Raw genomic sequence first — 10,595 nt, 5'->3', positions numbered from 1 at the left:
CGGACTATACCTGGGGCACGCACTGCGCCCTGGACATGGCTTGGATCAAGGGACAATGGTGTGATGTGACGCGAGCATGTCACAGATGTACCAGGGCGCCTAATCTGCGATGAGACCGCGCAGGAGGGCATCACAGTAGTAGCACAGAGATCGGGAGGAGGGCGTACGTAGATGGGCAAGACGAGATTTGGCGATATCTCATGCGCCATGTGTCTGTCTTGCAGGCTAGTCTCTTTCTTTCGAGCGACGCTATCACCAGCGTGGTGTGCGTTTTAATTCTATGCTCGCAGGTGGATGCATAAGGGGAGGTGCTGCTTGGGCAGGACTTGTGTCTCACTTGAGCTACAAAGTCAACAGAGAATCATGGATGAGGTCTGGGATGCTGCTCTGACTTGCGAAGAAAAGGTTGTTAGACCTACTTCACATGTGGATGATTGGGGCTGAACGTCCTGGATACATCCGGTCTCCGTTTGCTTCATGTCTGAAGGGGTTCTCGGTGACATTGGTGCGCGTCGTATATGCTGAATTAACCCATGTTGGTTTCCAGGCGTGTTGTACCGGGCATGTCCTGGTATGCTAGTGTTCAAAGGATTGGTGGTTCGCGGTATGGACTGCCGTGCGAGGCTCAGCGTCGGGCGTCTGAATTGGGAGCCACGATATATTCGACCTCGCGCATCCCCATTTTTGCATTTACACCATCACTGGCATGCATTTTTTTGTCTGATCGTTGAAAGCAATCTTCACTCGCTCTGGCTTGAATATTGCCCGCGGGGCTCATCCCAAAGGCTTCTACACTATCGTTCTTCCCCGCATTTTCGTTTTCGTTTGCTTCCGTCGACATGCCCAACGTCGCTCCCACTCAAAAAGCCTCCGACGCGGCAGCTCACGCAGAGTCCTCGCAGCAGGCAGTGTCCTTGTCTCATTTCCGCCTGCCTAGCTACCGCTCCTCCTACCTCGAGAGGTTCCATCCATATGTCAGAACCAGGGCGCGAAGGAAGGTAGACCTGATGGTATGTTTCCCACTTTATCCACATGGCGCTGTGATGGTGATCGATGTTTGACGCTATAATGATGTACCGCTGGGTCAGCAAACGGTCGATTATCGCTATGACCATGGGGTGCCATACAGGCCCAGTTTTGCGCTGGTGAGCTTCATGATTCGCATTGTGCATTGTACGTGTTGCACTCATCGTTGCTGCGCAGTCAGTTGTTGAAGAGGAGGACGAGGAAGTTGTCAACAACCTGGCGGCGCTCGTTCCTGCGGCGGAGGGACAGGAGAGTGTTCAGCGTCACAACAAACTGAGGCGTCTTGGTATAGTTGAGCTTGTCATAGTGCGTGTCTTATTGAAATATTTGGCTCGGTGTGTGATTCTGACCCCACGTCTCAAGGATCTGGCGCTGGCGATGCGTCGCAGATTCCGCAAGTCTTGAAGTTATGGTTTGACAATGAAGATGTAGATTTTCTGGAAGAAACCAATCCTGTCCGCCTTTTCTTGCTGTTTGCGCTCTCTTGGTAGATAATGCTGCTCTAATGTATACGTGTATATAGATTCGCCGGTCGCTTGATGTGTAGCTCATACCTGGTTGCGTTCACGCAATATGGATCCTTGTTCTGTCAAACTTCGTTTGCGCGTTGCCAGCGACCGTTTTCGAGACCGTCTGACGGATCATATGCCTGGAATGGCAGTCTCAGATTCGCGCCTCTGATGCTGCTCGAGTCGACCTGTCACTTGATCTTGAAGATGCCTTTCATTCTACACGTACAGCTATGGTATATACATATTATGATAATCCTCTACCTACCACACATCTCAAAGTCAGAATCCAGGTCAAAGAGGGCAAGTCCATCCAATATTACCTCCTGACGAGCATTGATATTCTTGCGAAGCTGGCACCTCGGGTCATAATTTTCCCTGTACTGAAGACAGCATGGTCAATTACTTTGTGGGTTTGATGCCGGGGATGTCAACAGTCAGAATATAAAAGTCCAATAAGAAATCACTCAGCCCAGGTGTTGTACTACGGACTCCGATGAGTCACCATATACCTATTTTGGAAGGCGACCGGTGATCGGTACTGCCAACTCATCTGGTAGTACGTGCCAGTGGTAGGCCCCTGTTGTAGAAGAACTTTCGACGCCTATTACCTTGTACGATGTCTGTGATCTTGGTAACTGGCGGGACTGGTCTTGTTGGAAAAGCAATCCAGCACATCATTGAGACTGAACCTGAAGGCTCTCGGTTTGGCAAGAAACCTGGAGAGCAATGGATCTTTGTCAGCTCGTCCGAGGGCGATCTGAGGTATGTTGCTTGAGCAAAAATGTGTCCGTTTGAGATGGTCTGATCGTCGAGCAGAGATCCAGAACAGACGAAAAGACTTTTTGAAAAGTACAAGCCCACACATGTCATTCACCTTGCGGCACTTGGTGCGATTGGTTGCGTTCTGCACAAATGCTAACTGGCTTATATTTCCTGTCTTAGTCGGTGGGCTCTTCAAGAACATGAAGTATAAAGTATGGCCAGGAAATGCCCTGCAGTTATCATTGCTCACAGTGTAATCCCTCAGCTGACCTTCTTGCGAGACAATATCCTTATCAATGACAATGTACTTCACAATGCGTACCTTTCCCAGACGAAGAAAGTCATCTCTTGCCTCTCGACCTGTGTCTTCCCAGACAAGGTCACCTATCCACTTGATGAAACAAAGATACATCTTGGATTGCCCCATGACAGCAACTTTGGCTATGCGCATGCGAAGAGGATGGTAGACGTGCAGAACCAGTGGGTACATGTAACATGGACAGGGTATCTGTGCTTAACGCTCTTGCAATAGCGCATACAAAGACCAGTTTGGATGCAATTTCACCTCTGCGATACCAACGAACGTGTTCGGTCCGCATGACAACTTGTGAGTCTCTCGTACTTTTTGCCAGCTCTCTCCTAACGCGAAAACGTTTTCAGCGATTTGGAAGGCGCGCATGTGATACCCGGACTGATTCATAAGTGTCATATTGCTAAAAGTGAATACTCATATGGATGCGCTTGTAGTGGCCGGACTCATGATTCGTCCTTTAGAGAATGGCACGCCCTTCGTCGTCTCAGGCACGGGGAAACCGCTCCGGCAATTCATCTATTCTAACGACCTCGCGAAGCTCTTCATTTGGCAACTTAGAGAGTACGATGATGTCGAGCCGGTCATTCTCTCAGGTTAGACATAGTCAATTTCCTGAACACTCTCGCTGACATTACATCTAAACTAACTTTGAATGCTTAGTGGGCGAAGGGGAGGAAGTTAGTATCAAAGAAGTCGCCGACGCTATTGTGAAAGCAATGGATTTCAAAGGCGAGTACACTTTCGACGCGACTCGCGCAGACGGCCAGTTCCGTAAGCCAGCCTCGAATAAGAAGCTCTTGTCGTTGATGGGTGGCTTCCAATTCACTCCTTTCAACGAAGGTGTGTACTGCATAATTGCATGACGTACCATCAGGAACTAATGAACACGGCAGCCCTCGATTTCACAGTCAAGTGGTTCGTCGAGAATTATGATAAGGCTCGAACTGGCGTGAAGGCGTGAACTGGGGAAAGAAATGTGAAGCTGCGTGTACGAACATTAGATACTCCTAAGGATGATGCAGTTGGACTGTTGATTGTGTTGTTCACGTATCATATTCCTCGGATCTCTGGATACCACAAGCTGTGTGCGGCGATCAGGATCCCGATCGGCGCTGAGTGGCGTATTGCTCCCTGACAATTCATTCACCTCATCATGTTATTCGTTAGGACACAGTTATATTTTAGGTCAGGACGGCTGTGCGTGAGATACAATACCATATTTACTTTATCAAGAGTATCGTCAATTTGAGTGTACCTGAAGGCGCGAATATAGCCTTTTAGTTGACAGCGGAGTATATGCCGCATACATATCTTGACGGCTCAAGCTCACGCAAGGCGTCGCAACCTCTAGGTCCGACAACCCGGCTGGCGTGTCACAGTGTACAGTAGCTTGAGCGCAATTTTGAACAACTAGCTCAACGCTGCGCCAGAAATTAGAGAAAATGAAAGCCACTCGCCCTCGGTGAGCCTCGGAGTATTGGGATGCTGATAAGAAGCTCAATTGCAGTTGACGATTGCTGTGGGTGACGGGGTATAAATATTGACCGCCATAACAATAGTATGCAATTGCAAGCTATTTTGTTCATAGCATCGGGGTGGATGTTCTTTGCCGTATGTTGGCGTAACGGACGGGCTCAGATAATTTCGGAGCTTCTTGAATGCATCTGTCTTATAGCTTTGTTTCGTTTTTCTTTACTGAATCACTGAAAGCTGGAGAGATCTACGACCTGTTGAAAACGCCGCTAGGATAACAAGTGGGCTGAACGCACATTGGTGGGTATATTCGCTCACATTATCACATATATCGAACTCGAGGGATAGCCCTATTGCAAGACTATCCCTCCGACGTTGTTCTGGGCGGAGTACAAATTGTCAGAAAACCTGTGTAGAGTGCAAAAGCATACCAACATGATACCGACACGTCCTCTTTCGAATGCTACATGCAATGATGAATACCCACCACTCTCCAAGTGCACTCTATGACCTGCAACCCGCGCCGCAGAAACGTCTGTTCGAGGCAATATAGGCTCATATACAACCCAGCCTAGACATTTCCGATTGTCGTTTCTTTGCTCACCAGCCAAATCCCTTGAGAAATAGAAGGCTGTACGCTTCTGCGGTGCAATCCTTTTGACCATTCCTCCGGGACGAGCTCTCCGTCTCGTCGAAGCGGTCGTAGTGTGTCGATGCCGGAATACTGTGCCGGGATATCGATTTTCTTGACTGATGAGACTGAGAATCCGAAGAGTTGTGTAGTGAAACGCAGGTCATCCCGTCCAATGGCCAGAGGGTCAAGAACTTGAAGGGAGCAGATTAAGGCGATGAGGCTTTGAGCGTATGCGACAGGGGGGGTGCGTTTTTGGAAACAGTGAACTTTGGCAAAAGCCTTCCCTTACAGACCAGGGGGGATTCAGGCTGACAAGAGGATTCGTGTGCGAGCCACCGTTCGTCGATGTGTGGCCGCAGTTACCAATGATGGCTTCGTGGGACTTGGGGCTCAGCGGCCGCGGCTGGACAGGGCTGGACGAACCCTTTGGGCTTGCCGCGCCTGAATCTTGTCCCACAACATCGACCATGCTTGCTGACAACTTGCTGCTTGCACACATAGCTTTCAATGCTGTAGTCGTCTCGTTGAAGCCTTTGAAAGTGATTCAAGCGGTCCACAGCACGCTTACCTTTCTCGAGGACGTCTCCCATCTGCTATATTTTTGTCTTCTCAAACAACGGTCAGAAATTCTGCTCACTGCGCTCTGTTCTGTGTATTCACATTCTGAAGCGATTCGCTCATGGAATAGGCCTGTTTGCAGGCGAAGGATGATGTCGCCATCTGGACGACGGGTGGCAGAGTCGAGATGCCTCAATCTCCTGGCTTGCGCAAACTTCCGCAGATTATGGCGTATGAATGTCTTCGTGCACTCGTATACTTGAAAGGCTCTGCCACTCTTGCAGCAGTCTGCCTTCACTTTTCACTGTTGATTGGGCGATTTTGACGTTGGTGAGTGTTGAATCGATCTCTTCTTTTGATCACACTTCAAGAAATTGGCTATGGTGCTTCTTGTTCTCGTCTTCACAAAGATATTGGGATTTGATGTGTTTAGTCGGATTGTGCACAGACACTTCATTCGAACGTAGACTGGTCTGGGGAGATCCATCATGGATTTGGCGAAGAGATGATGCGTGACGTGACAGTGTTTTTGTCACAGATAATGGCAGGCGTCTATATGGTTGCAGCGCATTAGCGCGACTGGTGGATCGGGGAGAAACGTACGTTGGGACAGGATTCTGGACCCACAAATGACATCGTGCATCAGGTCAGGAAGGGAATGCTCATACGGTTTCTAGACCTGTAGCCATGCACCATAGACAAGAGTCTATTCTGTGCCAAACATCAATTCAATGGAGTGGCAGATATATGCCATATCTCCTCTCAAATGCTTGGGGACGCTGAGCACTTACGAGTGCCTTATGTTTAAGATGGTTGCGGTGTTGCTATAAGAGTCTGGTTCTTGCGCGGACTGGGTAGTCGCGCACAAGCTATTTTTCTATTCTTGTGGAGGTCGTGTGGCAGACACTCGTCTTGTCGTTCCAGACCCGACGTGCAAAGGGCCTTTGAGCGTCGGCGATGAAGCCCCCGATTCAGATGGAGTGTTGACGAGTGTATTTGGTGTTCAGTGAAGCCCAGTCCATGACGAGTGCTGGTCGCCTGGTACAAAGTCTCATCCCGGGCGTCTGCACCACCAGAGAACTAAGCGGGGGTGTACGTACAAGAGTGCGACTGAGCCTGCAAAAAATTTCCTCCTCGACCTTCACGACTATCCCTCTGTTGGTTTGAGTGTGGTACATTTCAAATTCCTTGCGCCTTTTTATCCCGCTCTTCACTCTCATTCTAAATGCTTGCTCTTTCCATTACCCAGCCCAGCACCGTTAGCCCGTCTCATGGTATTCCCGAGCTCCTAACACAGCCTGATTCTCGTTTACCCCCCTACCGCTCATTGTTCTTGAGTCGTTATCATCCCTATGGCAGGACCACGGCGCGTCGTAGGGGAGGAGACTCGATAGTGAGTGTTGCGCGTCATACACACATGGGGCGTTGATGCACGATCGATGTTTGACCGGTTTAACTCACGTCGTGTGTCAGCAAACGGTGGGTTGTCGCTTTTATGACGAGGGACAGTACAGGCCTAGTTTGGCTCTTGTAAGCTACATCATCTTTTGAACATCATGTCGACGGTGTCCTTCATTTCTTTTTGCAGTCGGTAGTTGAGGAGGAAGATGAGGAAGTCGTTAATAACCTCGCTCTTCTCGTTCCTGTCGTACATGGAGAACAACCTGTCCAGCCGCGCAACAGGTTGACGCGTGTTGGAATCGTTGAGCTTGTCGTTGTATGTTCTCTCTCTCTTTCGCGTTCTGATTTGAATTTGATCGATGAGCACAAGGATTTGGCGTTGGCAATGCGACGTAGATTCCGGAAGTCTCAGGGCAAGACAGCGACGCCGCTGTAGGGGTGTCCGGCGCTCATCGAGGAAGATGCCACCTAGTTGAAGTACTAATGTGACTTTGTGTATAAAACTTGCTCTTAATCATGTACAATAGTAATTGGGAATGATATGGAACTCTTATACCTTGAATTTACATAACCTAAAATGGCCAACAACGAAACGGGTGCACGAGCGCCATTGCGCCTCTCGCTCATATCGTCCGTCTGCATCATTAGTTTTGCCGAGGCTTGCTCAATAGTCACTCTCGACATGGAATTAAAATCGACTCCGCAAACATCAGTGACAGCTACGTATGGGGATACTTGACGCCCAACTCGTGCTTCGCGCCGTGCGCGCATCCACCACTCCACACCATGACATAGTATTTCAAAGCCACGGTCGCTTCTTGCACTCTGCGGTTCCCACTATCGCCATACATATAATGGTGGATCAATCCAATGGGTGTTTTCAATCGCATTATCCGCAGCGGAGCATCTGCATCATTCACGACTTGAAGCTTGAATATCTCTTGACCTAATTGCGGTAATGACACACAAGTTCTCAGAGCCATATTCTGGCAAAAATCCAGTTCCAAAGATTGCTACCAAACTCACCTCCCTTGTCAATCCGGAAAGGGCGACGGATGCGAAAGCTGAGCAGCTACAAGACCGGTCTGGTCAGCGCCAGGAGAAAGAGACAGAGAAGATCGCGCGGAGACTAGCCAAAGGCCATGTAATGCACACAACAGATCCGACGACTGGCGAGGACTTGGACATTCGAAATGCAGACGAGGAGCCTGATTTAAGCACAAAGGGCGAGAATGTATTGCGACACGAGTTCCCACCACCTGGTACGCTCCTGAGTCCGCACTTATTGCGTCGATCTGCGTTCAATGATAATTCACGGCAGATCTCGTGAAGCATCAAAAAGTTGTGGTAGGAGTCACGTCATCCAGTATCGTTTGCATATGCGCCGCATACACCGTATTGTTCTTCCTCTCTGGTCTGCTTAACGCATCTGCTTGGCTCTCTTTCCCACTATTTCTGCTCCCGCCTTCACTCCTTGCATATGTACTCCATTTTCGCATGCAGAACATATCCCAAGGAGACTTTGAAGACCGTGCATGGCATACAGAGCGCATCCGAGGGCTTCGCGCTGGATCTGACCTAGATGGAGACGGTCAGATTGAGGATGAAGAGCGTACACGCGAGAGCACTGAGTGGGTAAACTCCGTTTTGCGGGGTGTGTGGCCGATCGTGAATCCAGATATGTAAGTGTGCAGTTGTTGTATTGTAGTTGTTTTTTGACTCGATCTTTGAATACGGCTTCTAGGTTCGCTGCAGTGTTGGATATGGTCGAGGATATAATGCAGTCATCTGCTCCCTCTTTTGTTGTGCGTACCTTCCTGTATCCGTGCGAAGTTGGGTTCATGTTGACGATCCAATAGCATTCTGTTCGCATCTCCGATCTGGGACTTGGGTCAAATGCAGCACGCATAACGTCTATTCGTTCCCTTCCAGACGCACATTCTGGGAGTAAGGATGCTATAGCTGAGTCCCTCGAGATAGATTCTGAAGACATGAGCCCCGATGATCGCGAAGCCCTTGACGGTGACCACGTCAATCTCGAGATTTCTTTTGCGTATCGTGGACTACCCAGTGGTGGTTCTGCCGCAAGCAAAGCAATGAACCTGCAGTCAGCATCACTTTGGCTTCTGGTACTGGCGCTTCGTTGACCTCTCTCGCTTAATTATGTAGTTTGTTGGTTGAATTTTTCGTTGGAATGAGGGGCATACTTGGATTTCGGTTTCGTGAGTCGTGGTGATTTCACTTTGTAGATCGTTTTGAATGAATGTATTTTTGTAGCTGTCTGGGTGGAGGTCACAGGTGCTGTAGGCACCGCACGTGTGCGGCTGCAGCTTATTCCTAGCCCACCTTTGTAAGTTGTGATTTCTGAGGCCTCCCATAGAATGGCATCATGCTCACTGCGCGATATATTCAGTATGAAGAAAACATTGGTGACATTACTTGGTTTACCGCACATCACAATCTCTGCCACGCCTCTTAGTGAGAAGCTCCCGAACATCATGAACATACCCTTCATCTCCGGATTCATCTCCAGTGCCATCAACACTGCCGCTGCGGAGTACGTTGCACCCAAGAGTTTGACATTCGATTTGCAAAGACTTATGAGCGGCGATGATATCAAGAAAGGTAACGTTGATCTCTAGAGCCTAATGCTTCGATAACTCAATACTATTTACATGTTTGATCCGTGCAGATACTGACGCTATTGGCGTACTTGTGGTGCATATCCATCGTGCAACAGGTCTTGAGGGTGCTGATATTGATGGTAGTTCAGGTGCGTCGAAATGCAATTGATGGCGTCGAGTCTAACCCCAATACCTTTGTTGCCAGTAGACCCGTACATGACTCTGACTTTCTCGCGGCTTGAAAAACCACTGTATTCCACTCGGATCATTAAGGGTGATTGTAATCCTGTCTTTGAGGAGACTGCGGTAGTCTTGGTTGACACTAATACTGTGAAATTACGGGAGAAACTGAGTCTCCAGCTCTGGGACTCCGACCGTGTGAGCATGGTGAGCAACTACCGTTCATACTCGTGTTAGTTGACTCATCTTCTTCAGGATGACATGCTCGGCTATCATGAAATTGACATCGTGAATCTCATGAGACAACGAGGCAAACCTATCCGTCGTGTCTCTCGATTGTCAAGTCCGGATTCAAAACAACGCCCTGGTTCCGTAGAGTTCACAGTAGGGTATTTCGGGAAGCTCCTACCCAATCCATCGTTGTCGACTGATGGATCAGATCCCGGCATTCCGGACGATCTCAGAGACAAGCCAGAGTTTAAAGAAGCACGCGCCATGGCTCTGAATGATCTAGAGGCGGCAGTGCTCACAACTCCTCCAGATACAGCATGGCCATCGGGGATATTGAGCGTGCAAGTGCATGAGATTCGCGATCTTGTCATCAGACAAAGTGGAGCGGAGAGAACAGGGAAAGATAGAGGTGGTGAGAAGGGTCAGGAAGAGGGAGGGGTGGCACGCGAAGAAGGGGAAGGGCTCCCATCCTCTTATTGCACCGTGTGAGTGACTTGGGAATTCCTCGGCTGGATGTGTTGGCTGACTATTGGATTTTGCAGCTCCTTGAATGATGAGCTGGTGAGTATTAGGCTATGTGTATGGCAGGGCACGAATGGCTAAATACATAACAGGTCTACGAAACTCGCGTAAAACCCATAACCAGTTCGCCCATGTTCAATGCGGGCACTGAGCGATTCGTCAAGGATTGGCGTAAATCTCACGTCACAGTTACCGTTAAGGACTACCGCATGCGAGAGAATGATGCTGTTCTTGGCGTCGTTTTCCTGAAGGTCTGTTTGCGTTGCTTGTCTGTTATTATTCATGCTCTGACCTGTATGAACCTAGCTGGCAGACCTATTCGTAAATGCATCCGAGCTCGATCGCTCTTACTCTCTGCA

General features: G+C 49.1%; 4 protein-coding genes across 4 annotated transcripts; all 4 read left to right on the top strand.

The window, feature by feature from the left end:
- Positions 1-839: 839 nt before the first annotated feature.
- Positions 840-1,431, top strand: FIBRA_07644 (uncharacterized protein; the record flags this gene model as incomplete). The annotated part of the gene is made up of 4 exons (XM_012329320.1): positions 840-1,010; positions 1,089-1,145; positions 1,204-1,332; positions 1,390-1,431. The coding sequence occupies 4 exons, from the start codon at positions 840-842 to the stop codon at positions 1,429-1,431; spliced, it is 399 nt and encodes a 132-aa protein (XP_012184710.1).
- A 723-nt stretch (positions 1,432-2,154) lies between these two features.
- On the top strand, positions 2,155-3,574 carry FIBRA_07643 (uncharacterized protein; the record flags this gene model as incomplete). The annotated part of the gene is made up of 9 exons (XM_012329319.1): positions 2,155-2,300; positions 2,355-2,425; positions 2,481-2,512; positions 2,566-2,780; positions 2,833-2,907; positions 2,961-3,019; positions 3,075-3,206; positions 3,274-3,453; positions 3,507-3,574. 9 exons carry the CDS (start codon positions 2,155-2,157, stop codon positions 3,572-3,574), a joined length of 978 nt encoding a protein of 325 aa, XP_012184709.1.
- A 2,929-nt stretch (positions 3,575-6,503) lies between these two features.
- On the top strand, positions 6,504-7,115 carry FIBRA_07642 (uncharacterized protein; the record flags this gene model as incomplete). Its single annotated transcript, XM_012329318.1, has 4 exons — positions 6,504-6,671; positions 6,752-6,808; positions 6,867-6,995; positions 7,050-7,115. The coding sequence occupies 4 exons, from the start codon at positions 6,504-6,506 to the stop codon at positions 7,113-7,115; spliced, it is 420 nt and encodes a 139-aa protein (XP_012184708.1).
- A 522-nt stretch (positions 7,116-7,637) lies between these two features.
- Positions 7,638-10,561, top strand: FIBRA_07641 (uncharacterized protein; the record flags this gene model as incomplete). Its single annotated transcript, XM_012329317.1, has 13 exons — positions 7,638-7,941; positions 8,001-8,361; positions 8,424-8,484; positions 8,539-8,786; positions 8,849-8,901; positions 8,957-9,029; positions 9,093-9,304; positions 9,372-9,452; positions 9,512-9,690; positions 9,739-10,199; positions 10,257-10,275; positions 10,329-10,487; positions 10,550-10,561. 13 exons carry the CDS (start codon positions 7,638-7,640, stop codon positions 10,559-10,561), a joined length of 2,223 nt encoding a protein of 740 aa, XP_012184707.1.
- Between the last annotated feature and the right edge of the window lie 34 nt (positions 10,562-10,595).

Source organism: Fibroporia radiculosa (assembly GCF_000313525.1).
Source record: "Fibroporia radiculosa TFFH 294 genomic supercontigs, scaffold14850, whole genome shotgun sequence".
NCBI classification, from domain to species: domain Eukaryota; kingdom Fungi; phylum Basidiomycota; class Agaricomycetes; order Polyporales; family Fibroporiaceae; genus Fibroporia; species Fibroporia radiculosa.
This window is presented reverse-complemented; position numbering and strand designations above follow the sequence as displayed.